Source organism: Vespa mandarinia, chromosome 14, assembly GCF_050613455.1.
Source record: "Vespa mandarinia isolate Hongniang chromosome 14, ASM5061345v1, whole genome shotgun sequence".
NCBI classification, from domain to species: Eukaryota; Metazoa; Arthropoda; class Insecta; order Hymenoptera; family Vespidae; genus Vespa; species Vespa mandarinia.
The window spans coordinates 1,236,852-1,255,000 of NC_140823.1; the positions used below are offsets into that span (position 1 = coordinate 1,236,852).

An 18,149-nucleotide genomic window follows, 5' to 3' on the forward strand; every position below is an offset into this window, starting at 1 on the left:
ATATTACTTTATGCATCGTACCAAGTTATGTAATTATTACATAAGAAATTTACAAATAATTATATAACAATAATATTACAAACGAAATTTGACGAAGAGCAAAATGAAATTCTATCGATTATTATATCACCTTTACCAAACAATATTTTCAATTTTTTCATTAATTCTATATTATTTATTGCCCTGTAACAAGTTATGCAATTATTACGCAACAAGTTTACAAACAATAATATTACCATAATATTATTAAACGAAGTTTTATGAATGAACAAATGAAATTTGATTGATTAATTGTATCAAGGACACTACAGGACACATTTCTAAACAATATTTTCAATTTTTTCATTAATTCTATATTATTTATTGCCCTGTAACAAGTTATACAATTATTACGCAACAAGTTTACAAACAATTATAATTATCATAATATTATTAAACGAAGTTTTATGAATGAACAAATGAAATTTTATCGATTACTTATATCGATAATATTAAAGATATCTTTTCTGAACAATATTTCGGAGTATACAAAAGTTCTTTCTATCACAATAATTCTTTCATTTACTTCTACATTACTTGTTGCATCGGAACGATTAAAAAATATAAACACGCTCTATCGGGCGATCTTGAACGCGCGAGAATTCGAGGAGTAGTCTTTATCGATGCGCCGCACGCGTCACGGTACACCTTTCGCGTGACCGACAAACCGCTCGCTAGGGATTATCATAAGTGGTCGAGTACCTTCTCAAGGCCAACGAGAATGAGCCTTAAGAGAGAAGCCCAAGAGAAAGAGAGAGAGAGAGAGAGAGAGAGAGAGAGAAAGAGAGAGAAAGAGAGAGAAAACCCGCTTAACGCGAAATCCTGTCGCACGTGCCCTTCGAAAGCGTTTCGAATGGCCGACTTCCGCCCTCCATTTTTTTCCTTCCCATTCTACTTATTTCTTTTTCTTCTTTCTTTATTTTTACCTTCTTTCGTTTTTTTTCTTCCTTTTTTTTTTTTTATTTTTTTTTTTTTTTTTTTTTTTTTTTTTAATTTATTTATTTACACCGACATCGTAGTTCTTATTGGTCACGCCACTTTTAAAATTACTAACTACTACGATCGATTTGAATTTTCGATAAGGGTCTATTCGCCACGATGAAAATCTCGTTCGGTTTTTTCTGCAAAGGTGGTCTACTATCTTTCTCTCCCTCTCTCTCTCTCTCTCTCTCTCTCTCTCTCTCTCTCTCTCTCTGTTTGTGTATATGTATGTGTGTATGCATGTATATATGTGTGTGTATGTGTACGTCTATGGGTGTCCGTAACTTGTACCTAACTTGACCTAAGTGGAAAATTATAGCCTACGAACTCTGTCCATATACGTATTAAATTTTTATCACGTATAACGATCTATCTATCTATCTATATAATATATATATATATATATATATAATATGTGTATATATATATATATATATTATATACGTATATACCTATATGCATTTGTATCATGATGATCTCCTATATAATCTATATAATAATCTATACGTCTGAGACCGCGAGCTCGAGGCAAATTCGTTCTGAGATCGAGTCGGATTTCTTTTTCACCTGTTCAAAAAATACGCTTCGTTAACTCGCATAATTTCGCAAGGCTCGTATTATCGGAAGACTCGATTCGACTTCTAAATAATCATAAAATATAGAAGATATTAAATCATAACGAAGGATTAAATCCGATCGAAGATTTTTTCTTCTTCAATTTTATGATTCGAAATCCGTTAATCGTCTAATCGTAATTCAACTTTGTTAGAACAGATTACGATTTTTAAAATAATTTTTGGCATATTTATTTCTTTGTCGTCTATAATCATTTTTAATGAATAAAGTAAATGTATTAATATATTTTGCATTATAATTTTGTATGATTTATATCGTATTTTCTTTTCTTTTGTAATTTTCATTTCTAATTTTTAAACGATGTGAAAAACAAAAAGAGCTGAACAACGTGAAGATTTAGAAAAGATAAATGACTTATAACGCATAACGTTGATTTATTATTTCTATTTACGTTATTATTGTTTTAAACAAGTTTTAATGATCGAATACATTATAGAAACATTATAAAACAATAAATGCGCATATTTTAAATAACTATTAATATCTGATAATATATTTTAATTGAATGAAAAAATAATTAGTATTGAGATATAAGATATAATATAAAGTATAATAAAGAAATAATCAACACTAAAATATAACAATTTTTCATTACTCACTGTATAAACATTAAGATAAAAACAACGAACGATTTAAAAACCAATATAAACCAATACATTTATTTTAAGCAAACGATATACGAATCGTCGTAAATATACGATATTTACATAGAATTAATTAATTCGTCTGTTTTTAATTTAAAACGTATATTTTTTAAATGAAAATGAGAAATTATTACGAACTTAAAGAAATTAATAATATTAATTGAACTAACTAATGATAAATAATATAAAAAAGGATTGGAATAGCGATTGAAATAATCATTTAATTCTAATGATACGTTCTTAACAATTGATTATAAAGACGTCCGGTATAACAGTTCAAAGGTTATTATCGCGGGAGAATAGTGAACTACTTCTCGCCTCACCACCCACGACGGTGAGAGATGATGAGAAGAATTTTCTCTCTCTCTCTCTCTCTCTCTCTCTCTCTCTCTCTCTCTCTCTCCCTCTCACACACATATATACACACACACACATATGTATATGCATACTGTGACACACATACACGCGCATGCGCACATATACGCATACTCTGTCTTTGCGGTGTAGAAATTACGTGCGGGGTGTGCAGCGACGCGCGACCGCAAACGCATTTGGAAATTAAACCACCTCCCTGGTGATAATTCTAGCGGTATTCGCGAATGAGGAAGGATAAGAGAGACAGAGAGAGAGAGAGAAAGAAAGAGAATGGGAGAGAGAGAGAGAGAGAGAGCGAGATAGAGAGAGAGGGAAAAACATAGTAAATATCAGTGCGAACGTTCAGCAATACTAAAACATTGACTGTTATGCGGATTTTGTATATTTTCTTTTTTTTATTCCTTTCTTTTCTTTCATTTATTTTTGCGACCGCACACTAGAATTTTACATTTTCTTTTTTTCTCTCTTTTCTTTTTTCTTTTTTGGTTTTTTCTTTTTTTTTTCTTTTTTTTTTTTTTTTTGTTTTTTTTTCTCTTTCCCATTTACTTTTGCTACCACATCAGTATTTTCATTAAATATGATAAATTATTTTAACGGTACGATTATACGATACTTTCTTATAGTATTTAAAATTAAAAGATGCATTTATTTTGCACTACGATGGCAATCTTAATCAAGATTGTAAATGCTATTGATCGCGCACAACGATTAATTGCTTTGAATCGATTAATAATTCACGATTCTTTTTCTTTTTTTTTTTTTTTTTTTTTTTTAAGCGAATAAAATTTATTAACGACGATTAATGATTATTGAAATATAATGAAATTTAATTTTTATTTACAACAGTTTAATAAATGAATTAGAAAATTCATTAATATTATTAATTATTACGAATTATACGATTAAATGAGTCTCTATTAATATTATTAACAGTGTTCATTAATGTGATAAATTATTTGAACAGTATGATTAACAGTGTATTTGTTTTCCTATAGTAATAGGAAAATCTCAAAATACATTTGATTGCACTTAATAATTGAATCGATTAATAAGCTTCGATTATTTTCTTTAATAAAAATAAAATTTATTAATAATTATTTAATCAAATTTGGTAATCCTTTTTTAAGTATATTAATCATTATATAAATCGAAATTTATAATTGTTCAATCAAATCTTTCATATTAATCTTTTATTCCGTATCATTCGATATATAATCGAATAAAAAAATGGCACGAATTAGAAATATCATTAATATGATAAATTATTGCGAAATTTATTAATAACAATTAATGATTATTCAAGTATCAACGTACATTTCATTAAAAACAATTTAATCAAATTTTTCGAATTAATTTTTTTTTAATTTTATACCGACATATGATACATTCGGCATATAATAATAAACGAAAGATAATAAATTATTAATAAAAGAATTTTCATTAATGCAATTTTATTAATAACGCACATTTTATGGATATTTATAAATACGATTTAATAAAATCTTTCGAACAAAATTTTCATTCGAATCTTTGCAATGATATTTCTATTATTATCATATGTAAAAAAAAAAAATCGTGATCATCACTGAGAATATCAGGATGATCATGTCATGACAATTGATCAATAATTCTGTTAATGATTGTGTTGAAATAGAAAAAAAAAGAGAAAAACAAAAACAAGAACAAAAAAAAAAAAAGAAATGTTTAATCATCACTCGAATTCGTCCTCGATTCGCGTGTTTTACACTCACGCGGAGGGCGAAACTCGTGCGAGTTGTGGCCGATGACCTCGTCTGGGCCCCTTTCGCCCACGCGGCGGTTTTACCGAAGCAAAAAAAAAGAAAAAAAAATAAAAAAGATGAGGAAAAGGGAAGGGGAAATAAGGAGGAGGATTGTACTGGACCGAAAGGATACGACGAGCCTACCAATCGGCATTCTCCACGTATGTACCCAACGGGTTCGCGTCGACGAACCTTCCAAGGAAGTTATCGAGTCACGGGGTCGCACGATTCCACTCCTCTTTTCCTCGCTCGATTTATTTCCCCTCATCCTCCTTTGCCCTTTTCCTTTCCTTTTAATCCTCTCCCATTCCACTCCCGATCCAAAGAATGAAAGAAATCCTTTAAGGATTTCTTCGAAAAGTATGAAAGGATGAAAATCTCGTTTCAACTATTATACGTAATTACGTAGATATATTTATAGTAATCTTATTGGTTATTATATTTTGTCAATATTTTTTGTTTCTTTTTTCTGTTTTTTTTCTTTTTTTTTTTTTACATTTATTAATCTTTCATTTCATCGTATTAATTTTATATAACTCTTTAACATTTCACTTTATATTACTATATTACTTTATATTATAGTTAAATAAAATTATATATTCATATTAAACTAAAGTTAATGATATATATATATATATATATATATATATATATATATATTTTATATTTATTAATAACTTTATGTTACTCTTATATTATTATATATAATATTTTATATTTATATATATATATATATGCAATTTTTTTTTACAATTATCATTAAATAATTATGACAATTAAAATATGTAAATATAAATACAATATACATATATATAAATAATCAAGATGAATAGATAATATCGTGTTACATTTCAAATACATTAAATGACTTATTTAAATTCGATTTAAACCTCCGTAATATCTATTACAAGATACTCGATCGATCGATCGATATTATACTTCGAACGTGTTTAACATTCATTTTGAAAGTTCTCTCACTAACACAATAATATCTTCTTAAAAGATGACATTACAAGCGGATACATAGGAGAAGAATTTGAAAAAGATCGAAAGGGTACCCTTAGCTGATTCCATTATTGCTTTTCATTATACGTACATACATACATACATACATACATACATATATACATACATACATACATACATACATACATACATACATACATACATACATACATACATACATACATACATACATACATACATACATACATACATACGTATAATCGTACTCTCGACAAGAGCTGCCCGATTGATATTCATCAAAAGAACGTACGATCCGTTCCTCTATACGTGGACTTCGTCTATGGAATACGGATGTTGTACGTACGTGCGCACGCACGTGCCTCCATTTAAATCGATGCGATTAAAAAGACGGGAAACATCGCGTTCTCTCTTCGGCTATCCTTTTTTTTTTCTCTTCTATCTTTTTTCTCTCTCTCTCTCTCTCTCTCTCTCTCTCTCTCCTCGTCTTTTTCTCTTTTCGTTTTCTTTTTCATTCAATCGCACAAAAAGTTTAGAATCGACGTACGATTTCCAATCGGATTCTACTATTTTACAGTTGCATTGCTTTCGCCAATACTCGTTTAGGAACATCCTTCAAGTGGAATTAAATAATCAGCGTCGATGGAAAATAGTCGACTATTCGTTCCCCGCCCCCCTCTCTCTCTCTCTCTCTCTCTTTCTTTTTCTCTTTTTCTCTCTCTTTCTCTGTCTCTCTCTCTCTCTCTCTTTCTTTTTCTCTTTTTCTCTCTCTTTCTCTGTCTCTCTCTCTCTCTCTCTCTCTCTTTCTTTTTCATTCCTCTTTCTTTCTCTCTCTCTTTCTATCTGACTCGATGCATGCTGCATTTATCGAAGCACGCATCTACATCGGTTTAACGTAGTTACCGCTCGAACGGCTCTCGGTAGAAGCGTACCACTTGCGTAAGTATCATAAATTACACTGCCAACTATTGTACCGTGCTCGTTCTTTCCCTCCCCCTCTTCCCCTTCCCGTTCCCCTCCCCCTCTACCCCTCCCCCTTCCCAACTCCACGTTTTTTCCATGTCGATTTACTTGTATTTCATTAGGGACTGCACGCGTTAAATTGTAATAGAGCTCAATTATATAATACCGATATCTTTCTGCTTTCCAATAGATTTCTGTATATATTTATATTTGACTTTTTCTATACATATATATATATATATATATATATATATATATATATATATCGGTATTTTGTATATATATATTTTTTTTGGTTTATGTAATTAAAATAACAATAAAATCAATAGTTGTAATTATTTATGTCAAATAATGATGTTATGTTTTTCTTTCTTTCTTTCTTTCTTTCTTTCTTTCTTTCTTTCTTTCTTTTCCTGTTTTTTTTTTCTTTTTCTTTTCATTCATTCAGAAAATCATTTTTAATTCGCCTTAATTCACATTTTAAATAACAATCGATTTTAATATAAATACAATATAAAATTATATACTTGAGTAATCGTTTAAGTAATTATGTAAAATAATATTTTCTCTTTTAGGAATTTTATCTCTTTCTCTTTCTTTTTCTTCTTTAATTGCAATCTATTCGTCAAATTATAATCATCGAAGATGAATTGATTTCTATACAGATTAGCGATAAAAGTGTTTTCTTTCTTTCTTTTTTTTTTCTTTTCTTTTTTTTTTTTGATTTAAAGAAAACTATTATAATTTTTCGTGACTTTGAAATTTTGTCAATTTTCATTGTTTATTTCTCAAATAATAACGCAACGTTGGATAATTAAATTATCAACGTAGCATATATATTCAATCTTTCTATATATAACATGTGCGTTATATATATACACATATATATATATATAAATGATAGAGATCTACTTATGTAATCATTTAAATAAAAAAAAATACGTTCTCATATAAATGTATGAAGACTCGGAAGTATTCTTTATTATGTTAGCTAAACTTATAAAGAGAAAAAAATAATGTATATACATATACATATATATATACATACATATATATATGTATATATATATATATATATGTGTCTATGTATGTATGTTATAGCAAGTATGACGAGTAATAAAATTTCTTTTAACGTCTCTTTTTACGGGTCGAATATAAACTCCTCAGGGCCGTGTTACTTCTTTACAAAGATGGCGAACGCCATTCGTATTATTCGTATCGCTGCTCATCTCTTATTTTTCTCTTTATTTCGCATCAGCCTTATTTCGAATATTTATAACGTTTGGTGTGGCATAAATCGAAACGGATAAGGCAATATCCTTACCGTGATTTTCAGACTTTAACCTTGCCTTCATGAAAAAAGACAGAGATAGACACGTTGAGTAAAACTGAGAGATTGAGAGAGATAAAAAGAAAAAGGGAGAGAGAGAGAAAGTGAGATAGATAGAGAGAGAGAGAAAAAAAGAGTGTGAGAGAGAGAAAGAGAGAGAGAGAGAGAGAGAGAGATAAAGAGAGAGAGAGAGAGAACTTTTAGTTCGTAATACGGACATGACCCCGCTCAACGAGGGAGTGTATACCAGGATATCAAGACGAAAATAACTACCTCGATGTAACGGTCATGGCCGGCAATTAAATTTAAGCGCTTACGGATGCAGCAAGGCGAGTAGGATGCATACACGAGAAGGTAAACAGAGATCCTCCCTTTCTCCTTTCTCTCTCTCTCTTCTCTCTCTCTCTCTCTTTCTCTCTTCTCTCTTCTCTCTTCTCTCTCTCTCTCTCTCTCTCTCTCTCTCTCTCTCTCTCTAATTCTACCTATCTATCTCGTTTTATTTCTATCTCTATCTCTTTCATTTTCTTCTTATTTCTCTCTCTCTCTCTCTCTCTCTCTCTCTTTCTCTCTCTCTTTCTCTATCTTTCTATCTTTCTCTTTTTCCCTCTTTGCACATAAACGTACTGACATAGCGACTGATACGAAGCTAAAGAAACCTGGAAAGAAAAAGAGAGAGAGAAAGAGAGAGAGAGAGAAAAAAAGAAAGAGGGAGAGAGAAAGAGAGATATGAATATATTTATTAATTTCCATTAGTATGTTCAACAAGGTATGGATAACGTAAGTAGAACTTTACCTCTTGACTTTTCTTCGAAAGAATGAGGATTCCAGTTGTAAAATTGAAAATTATGATCCGAAACAATGATCATCGTCGGAAAGATATTTTTGTATATTGCTTTCTTTTTCTTTTTCTCTTTTTTCTCTCTTTCTTCTTTTTTTTCTTTCTTTCTTTTTTTTTCTTTCTTTTTTTTTTTTTTCTTTTTTTTTTTAATACATTACATTTTTAATTGAATTATTAATATTATGCGCAGACGAAAATTGATGATTTTTCGATGATATGTATGATCGTTCATTTAAGATAATTGAATATGCAAATTACTACATATTTCTTTTTTTTTTTTCTTTTTTTTTTATATAAATATTTTCTTGCTTTATTCTGCGAATGTCTGTGTATCTTTTTTTTTTAATTCTTATAAATCGAAAGCGGTATTCGTTATTAGGTACGACAAACTTGTATATATATATATATATATATATATATATATATATATATATATATATACATTTTTTTGTTTGTTTTCTTTTCTCTTTAAATTTAGCTAATACGCCATAGTCCTAAAAAAAAAGAAAGAAAAAACAAAAAAGAAAAAAGAAAAAAGAAACAGAAAAATGTTAAACCGAATTAAAACGAGAAACGTATATAAATATGAATAATTAATATTGATAATTTGTTAGGTATGAGCGGCCTCTTTTGATTTAAATGTAGTTTTAAAATAAGAAAAGTGGCTCCATCTGACGAAGCCAGGTTAAAATCAATCTACTTGGAATATAAACTCGGAAGATAAAATGTGATGATTTTTTTCTTTTTTTCTTTCTTTTTTTTTTTTTGAGACAATTTTTTCCGCCAAAAGCGGGATCTTTTAAATTCGTCGTTCGTACATAAATCGTGTAAAAATTTACGATCCTTCGTTAATTTTCCAAGATCCTTCATTTTTCCACGATTCCTTCTTCATTTTTCTTAAACTCGTTCGAAACGAATGGGGTTTTTTTTTTTTTTAATCCACGATTGACTATTAGAAAATTGCTGTAATGCAAAAGCAAATACGATCGACGTTCTATCCCAAAATCGATTTACGTAACGAACCACCCTCATGTATATTTATGATCCTGAGAAGAATAGAGCACGAGAGAAAGAAAGAGAAAGAGAAAGAGAGAGAGAGAGAGAGAGAGAGAGGGAGAGAGAGAGAGAGAGAGAGAGAAAGAGTATACTAATTAAGGTATCGGTCGATCATTGAACAGAACTCACGGAGAAAAGACGCTTTTTCCGCGTGAGGATCGATTAATTAACGAAAATGACTGATGAGAAAATTTTAACAAAAAAAGAAACGAAAAGAAAAAAAAAAGAGCAGAAAAAGAGTGAGAATACTACGAGTAGAACGAAATCGAAAAGATTGCATTAAACATATATATATACGTATATTAGGGGGACCGAAAAGTAATGTCGTTTCTGCGCATGTCGATATTTGATTGTGATTAAAAATAAAAACTTGTTAAAAATTTATTTTCGTTTGAATTTAATTTAAGAAAGCGACATTACTTTCCGGCCCGCCTGATATATATATATATATATATATATATATATATATATATATCGAGTGAGTTTATATGAAGGAGGAATGGAATAAAAGTTGCAAGAATAACAACAGGAAAAAGAAAAAGAAAAGGAAAAAGAAGAAGAAAATGGAAAGAAAGTACTCGTAAAAATAAATCGATCTCGGTCGATCGATTTAACTCTAATATCTCAAAATAGAAACTCTCAAGTCTTCCCGAAGGCACGTTTCTTGATACGATCATCGATCGATATCGAATAATTCTATTCATTCGTTGCGATTACATTAGATCAAAAATAATGAAAAGAGAAAGAGAAAGAAAGAGAATAGATAATAAAAATATTTTTAATAAAATTATTATATTATATGTTGATATCTATTACATAGATAAGAAAACTAGACGAAAGAGAAAAGAAAAATAAAGAGAGAGATAGAGAGAGAGAGAGAGAGAGAGAGAGAGAGGGAGAATAAGAGAGAATCTAAAAAAAAAAATAAATATATATATACAGAATAGAAAGAGATAGGTAAAACAGAGAGGAGAAAGAAGAAAGAAATATAATATAATAATTTTATTATATGTATATATATATTTGTATAATAAAATTATTATATTATATATAGATATTAATTATATATAAAAAGAAAAACGTGACAAAAGAGAAAAAAAAAGGGATGAAAATATGTAGAATATAATTTTATAACATACACACACACACACACACACACACACACACACACATATATATATATATATTAGGGGGACCGGAAAGTAATGTCGTTTCTGCACATGTCGACATTTGATTGCAATTAAAAATAAAAACTTGTGAAAAATTTATTCGTTTGAATTTAATTTAAGAAAACGACAAATATATATTTAAAGGGGATAAATATTATTTATCCCCTAATATATATTTAAAGAGAAGAATAAGAGAGAGAGAGTGAGAGAGAGAGAGAGAAAGAGAGAGAGAATAAGAGAGTATATATACATACTTACATGTAGTATATAAGAAGAGTAGGCGGTCGAACGGTTTAGACGATAACAATCGTTATAATCTAACACGAACGCGTAATATTATGTATCAAAAAGTCTGATAGGCGCACGCGTGTCTTTAAAGTCTCGTGTCGCGGCTAACCTGGTACGTCGTTCCCATACTATGAGAAAGAGAGAGAGAGCGAGAGAGAGAGAGAGAGAGAGAAAGAGAGAGAGAGAGAAGTTCGAAGCTGGAAAAGAAATATAATCGTCCAGGCCAACGAACAACCGTGGCCTCGGTTTCAGGGTCGTTTCAACTATTATCCTGCCGCCAAGGATGCAGAAGAGTGCATCGTTCGAGAGTCCCAGCATTGGCCTGGGAGTCCTCGCTTTCGCCCTCTCAAGAACAAACTCCTCCACGTCCTCTTCTTTTACCTATATCGTTAGATATCGATATATAGATCTATCGATAGATCGTTCGATCGATCGTTGCACCAATGAAACTTTTCTTTTTCTTATCTTCTCTTTTCTTTTTCTTCTTCTTCTTCTTCTTCTTCTTCTTCTTCTTTGTAATAGTAAACAGTTTTCCTAAAATCATTGCATTGAAAAATATTTATTATATTCGAGGAATGGATCGGTGAAATTAAAATGACGTTTAGAAAATATGATACCGACGAAATGAGGAAAGAGAGATGACTTTTCTCTCTCTCTCTCTCTCTCTCTCTCTCTCTCTCTCTCTCTCTTTGGTTTTCTCGTTTGAAGAGAATAATCGTGTGGGTGTAAAAAAAATGTGGTCCAGAAGGCAAGAACCGACACTATCGAATCTTGAAAGATCTTTGGTAGGGGCCTCGGGGAGGTCGGTGGATGGAGAGGGGATGGTAAGGTATGGTTCGGGAGGGGGAGAGGAGTCCGGAGGCATCGGCGGCGGCAGCAGCAGCACCAGCAGCAGCAGCAACAGAGCACCATAGCGGAGGGGGCACGTGTTCTACGCGAGAACATCCTCTTTTATTACTTATTAGCGAGAGCCCAAAGTGTTGTGCGTTGCTCGGTGCTTCGGTCGGCGAATGCGATTTTAATGATGCGTTTCAAGGTCTCTCTCTCTCTCTCTCTCTCTCTCTCTCTCTCTCTCTCTCGCGCGCGCGCGTTTTCTTGCTTTTTCTTGGGGGTCTTTGCTACGAACGACGACTACGACGACGACGAAGACGATGACCACAACGACGAAGACTACTTTGAACACACTCGAAAACCAGTCGAGTCGTTACACCCGTTGACAGCTCCTCTTTCGATCGATCTCTCATTTTAAATCGTTAAATCGCTAACGAAAACTACATTCCCTTTACGCCTGAAAACGAAAAGAGTTAACGATTCCATTTAACGCGATCTCTCTCTTGATCATTTTCTTCGGAAGAATTCGTTGCATCTTATTTTTGCCGGATCGAATAAACACCCGAGGCCATGCCTTGATATCACATCGTACTCTTCGATTTATATCCTTTCTTTTCATCCTCCATTGCGACTTGCCTGTGCAAGGTCTTCGAACGCATCATGGAGTGACCGTATAAACGAGCAAATAAAGGCCGGTGCTCTAAGATCAGGGCCGTGAGGTGTACGAACCGAAAGATTGTTGATCTCTATACGTTTAATATCTTAGCTATATATGTATATATATGTATGTATGTAATAGTTATATATTTATATAACTATTTATATATATTTATATATTTGAATACTTGTCTATAATAATTTTTAATTGTTTACTATATAAATATTGATTTTGATTATATTAAGTTTAATAAATTTTGTTTTAATACACTATGTAGAATTCTATATATATATAATCAATGTAAACTATGCTTTTTATCTTAAAATTTTTCTTTTACATAAATAATAATGATAACGATTAGATTCGAACAATTTTATCAAAAAAGAAAAAAAAAAAATAATCCTTTATACGATCATTTTTTTTTCAGCGATTTAAAGATGGAAAATATAATGCTTCAAGATACGCGGAAAGATCAAATTAAGATAGTTGGTGAGTAAATAACAATAATAAAATCAATTATGTTTATCAATCATCGAAACGAGAAATCTCTCATTATAGGAAAATAATTATCTTTTTTTCTTTCTTTTCGAATAGATTTTGGATTGAGTAATATCTACGATAGCGAGGATCCTTTGAAAACTCATTGTGGCTCACCTGAATATGCAGCACCAGAGCTTTTTGTCGTCGGTAAAAAATACGGACCCGAGGTCGATCTTTGGAGTCTGTAAGGAAAAATTCTTGATTAATATAATAAATTAACTCTTGTCGAATAAAGATGTGACGACTTTTATAACGTCATTATTATTGCAAAAGAAAAGAAAAATCTTATCACATTAAAATCCATTCATATATAAACTATTAAATATAGATTACAATTTATAATTTCGGAAAATTCGTCTTTAAAAGATTTTAAATTGGGATCATATAAAAATATAAAGGTATTAAATTTTGCGCCTGAGTATAGATAACCTTGTCATACACGTACCTCCTATAGTATGCAACTTATCATACGAGAGTGCTATTACAAATTAATAAAAGAACTTGAATTATATTACCGACGGAAATGCTCACGTAGATACAATTATCGACGTGCAGTATGAAGTATTGCCTGATTTTCAGGCGCAACAGAGTCACGATATATTATTTATGTCTAATAGTAAATTTAAATACTTTAAATAAAATTATTTCTCTTTGTGTCACTCATTTATAAAAGAAAAAAAAAACGTTCACGTATTCGATATAAAAATGTAAAAAAATGATGTAGTTAAAGGTTCAATGTAAGGGTGTTAAAGAAAAACCAAAAAAAAAAGAAAAAGAAATGTAACAAAATTCTGATGGAATATGTTTAAAAGTAAATTAGATACAAGAAAAGAGTTGTTCATTTGTATGTTAATGATCACAAATAATAAGATTTCAAATCGAATATCGAGCAGTGGTGTCGTCTTATACGGAATGATGACCGGTCGGCTGCCCTTTTTAAGTCCTTGCGACGAACAGACGTCATCGGAGGAACGTCGGCGAAGGTTAATGGCTCAAATAAACCGGGGTCTAACGGCCCTACAAATGAAAAACATGTCGAGGATGTCGAATGATTGCAAGAATCTGATTAACAGATTGCTTACGCCCGTTCCACATAAAAGGATCACGATCCAGGAACTTTGCCATCATCCTTGGATCGTTTGCAAGCTTAGGAATGTATCAAGAATTGCAAGTGAGGCTGATTTAGACGTGAACGATCAAAAAACGGTAATCCATTTCTTCCGTTTCTTTATTTATTAATATTATTTTACGATGGAGATCTCAAATATTTCAAATACCTTTAATACGATAAATTAATGTTTCTTATATCTGAAATGTTAATGTCATTTTTACGTTACTTTGACGAGCTTTTTACACTTGTGACGAGTACGACGACAATCTTTTCTTGACTTTCCTTTTTCTTTTTTTTCTTCTTTTTTCTTTTTTTTTTTTTTTTCTTTGTATTAAAACGTGCAACGCACTCATCATATGTGAAAAGAGATTACATTTTGTTACTATGAATTGAAATTGTTATTCTCCAGAATCAAAGGAACGTTCGTAAATTTGAAATATTTCGATAGAACGAAATAGAAATAAAAGAAATAAAAGATATTCGATAAGACAAGACACACTTCTTTCATTTCAAACAGAATAGAATACGATTTTCTACTCAATTCGGATCGATTCGAATCGGATCGAATTGGATCGAATCATATCAAATACGAATAGAAATACATTTATTACGATTAATAATAATTATGCATAGATATATATATTAACCTTCTATGGGGCGAATTTTTGTTTTAAATTAATTTTAATTTTTGTTTATGCGCCATTTCATGAAAAAAAGCTATAATTATTTGATAAAATCTCGATAAATTAAAATGTGACCTGAAAGTTACATGGGCCCATAGAGGATTAATAATTTTCGAAATACATATAAATCTGATTTTTTAAATATATAATATCTACATTTTTTTTAAAGCTTTTAATAAAATAAATAAAATGACGCACACGCACACGCACGCGTATACATATGTAGAACATAATGACGCATGGTCTATGAATTTCCACTGTTCTAGATAATCGCTGAGATATCCAAGATGACTCACCTGGATCGGAATACGATCGAGATGGAAATTATTCGACGAAAGTACGGCGAAATAGGCGGCATGTATAATATCAAGTACGAGAGTCGTAAGGAATGAAACCATTCACCGTAAACTTTAAATTGCATTTATTTCTCTTCGTTGGAGGACCGTTAATCCGCCTACGTCGTCGCGAGGACATCGGTCCATCGATTTATTCTTCTTCTTCTTTCCTTTTCTTTTTATTTTTATCCCTCTTTTGTCTTTTTTTTTTCTTTTCTTTTTTTTTTTTTTTTTTTTTTTTTTATAGAAAAAAAAAATTCATTCGAAAGATACTTAACGTATATCCTTTTACGTTTTTCTACGGGACCCAAAAGAGAGAGAAAAAGAGAAAGGGAGAGAGAGAGAGAGAGAGAAAGAGAGAGAGAGAGAAGTTGTTAATTTTTAAATATTTTTTTATTTATTCTTTTTTATTAGGTTGGAAACTATGAAACGGGCGTTTTTGTTTAGTTATTTATTTTCATTCAACGCCCGTTTCATAGTTTCCAACCTATATATATAACTATTTGGTTGGAAACTATGAAACGGGCGTTTTTGTTTAGTTATTTATTTTCATTAAACGCCCGTTTCATAGTTTCCAACCTAATAATTATCAAAATTTGTTTTTTCTTTCATTCGGCACAATCGCACAAAGATTTAGCGATTATTTTTCAATTTGATCGATAAAACGATCAAAAATCAAAATTATGATTACCGTCAAAAATTTTTCCTTAACGTTTAGATCGCACAAGGCACGTCAAGCTGCTGCTATGTACGCACGTCACACAGGATCATTCTCATTGCTCAGATATATACCGTCGCAGTACATGAAACAATCGTATTCGACGACTGCGTCGATGAGGTAAAGAAAAAAAAAAAAAAAAAAAAAAAGCAAAAGAGAGAAAAAGAAGAAAAAGAAATATATAATGAAATGAAATATGAACGACGAATTAACATGTATCTTAACATTTTCTCGATAATATAATTATTTTATTTCACAATAGAACCGCAACAATCGGTGGGACAACGACGACCTACAAAATACCATCGAGATATTCACCTTATACAAAGTCCGAGGAGAAATCGACTGGATATGTTTGTGCAGTAACTCCGTTCAAAGAGAATAAAAAATGTTGGGACAATAAAAGCGTGTCGTTCGGTGATGTTAAAAATTCTACGAAACTTCAGAAATATTCGAATACGTCCTGTACGACTTGCAAAAATGTTTTTTTACCATTGTCGAATCCACAACAACCGCAAGTTTTTAAGAAGAATGAATTCGTTGAACACGCGATACCAATGCACAACAAGTACTCCGACAAAAGGTAATGATAGTGAGAGCTATAATCAATCGAATGATAAGGGATAAAAAGAAACCTTTATATGATTTTCTCATTCCACTCTTCTTTCTCTCTCTCTCTCTCTCTCTCTCTCTCTCTCTCTCTCTCTCTCTCTCTCTCTCTCTCTCTCTCTCTCTCTCTCTCTCTCTCTCTCTCTCTCTCTCTCTCTCTTTCTCTTTTTTTCACTCATCTCTCTGTCCTTCAGTAATGAACAGAAGCAAACGAGCAGATTGGCCGTTCGTCAAACGAATATCCGTTTATTGCCTACCTCTTCAAGAATTTCTTTTTCTCAAGCATCTTCCAGTTCTCCTCAATCCGACGTAGTACATCGTAATCCTATCAAGAGATGGTCTGAAATACGTGAGAAGAGAGAAACGATTCGACAACAAAGACGTTCGACACATTCCGTAATTATTTATTTAATGTCGGCATTGTTCCTTTCTTTTTTTTTTTTTTTTTTATATATATTCCTTACCTCATTCAAATACTTTTTATACTAATAATCTAATTATTTCTATCATTGGTACTGAACAAATGTTAAAATATTTTTTACGCGCACACATTAGCTTGTATGATAGTTTATTTTTTGTTACTTTTTGTTTTCTTTCTTCTTTTTCCTTCCATATACTTTTTTTTTTTTTTAATCATTCTTGATATCTCTTAAAATATAACATTCACATAATGTTTTGTTTTAGGTAACTCAAACCGATACGAACACGATCTCATCAACGTCCTCGGTAAACAGAACTCGACCGCGTACATCAGAATCCAATACCATAAATCGTAATGCATTTAATCGTTGTAAATTTACAATGGAAAAATTAGAGTCCCAAACGGAAGTCGATAAAATTGTAACTTCGGTCCCAATATTTGTTAAGAAAAAGATAATATCTGCTTACGATACAATAGCACCGAAATATCTTTTGCGCAATAATTCTTCGAATAAAAGTGCATCCAAGTTAAATGACAAAGTAAGATAACTAAAGGATGTTCAATAGAATTATTATAACACGAGCTCGGATATTTTTTTCGTTCCTTTTGATTAAGAAAAAAAAAACCAAAAAAAAAAACCAAAAAAAAAAAAGAAAAAAAAAGAACATCGATTTAATTAGAAAATTAAAAGTTGCTTATAAATCTTTTAATAAAGTTCTAAAGTATTTTACATATTATGTATTTCGAGACAATTTTAGGACAAACAATAAAATGATCTCTCTTTTTTTTTTCTTTTCTTTTCCTTTTTCTCGAAAAATTAAATACAAACCATATTTTATTGTCGTATCTTTATGAAATATGTTTTAAAAATACAATTGGAATTTCTAATAAAGAGATTAATTCCTAACGAATGTTTGAATTTAGCGCGTAAAATGTGTGTTTTCGCGTGTGCAAACGATAATGTCTCCATCTGGATGCTATTAGAGATACCACCGATTATTGCCACGCGTAAACGCGAAAGAGGTTATTGTATCTTTCTTCAGAATAGTTTGTTTCAACGAAAAAATTAAAGGAAACAAAAATAACGTATAAAAATGTCGGCAATTGCGGTAATTGGAAAGTTCCTTCAAGAATATACGAAAACTACTCCGAAAAAGCT

General features: G+C 31.0%; 2 protein-coding genes across 2 annotated transcripts in view; both read left to right on the forward strand.

The window, feature by feature from the left end:
• The window catches only part of LOC118439950 (MAP/microtubule affinity-regulating kinase 3-like), a 109,968-nt gene extending 92,363 nt beyond the window's left edge, over nt 1–17,605 (forward strand). Inside the window, exons 4-11 of the mRNA XM_085661328.1 lie at nt 13,001–13,062; nt 13,168–13,297; nt 14,007–14,319; nt 15,174–15,277; nt 15,961–16,080; nt 16,223–16,543; nt 16,764–16,965; nt 17,254–17,605. Coding sequence (XP_085517454.1) covers nt 13,001–13,062; nt 13,168–13,297; nt 14,007–14,319; nt 15,174–15,277; nt 15,961–16,080; nt 16,223–16,543; nt 16,764–16,965; nt 17,254–17,538 — 1,537 coding nt within the window. The 3' untranslated portion in view covers nt 17,539–17,605. The remainder of the gene's footprint in view (nt 1–13,000; nt 13,063–13,167; nt 13,298–14,006; nt 14,320–15,173; nt 15,278–15,960; nt 16,081–16,222; nt 16,544–16,763; nt 16,966–17,253) is intronic.
• A 359-nt stretch (nt 17,606–17,964) lies between these two features.
• The window catches only part of Dad1 (dolichyl-diphosphooligosaccharide--protein glycosyltransferase subunit), a 721-nt gene continuing 536 nt past the window's right edge, over nt 17,965–18,149 (forward strand). The window contains exon 1 of the mRNA XM_035862254.2: nt 17,965–18,149. This exon is cut by the window's right edge and continues 140 nt beyond it. Coding sequence (XP_035718147.1) covers nt 18,085–18,149 — 65 coding nt within the window. The 5' untranslated portion in view covers nt 17,965–18,084.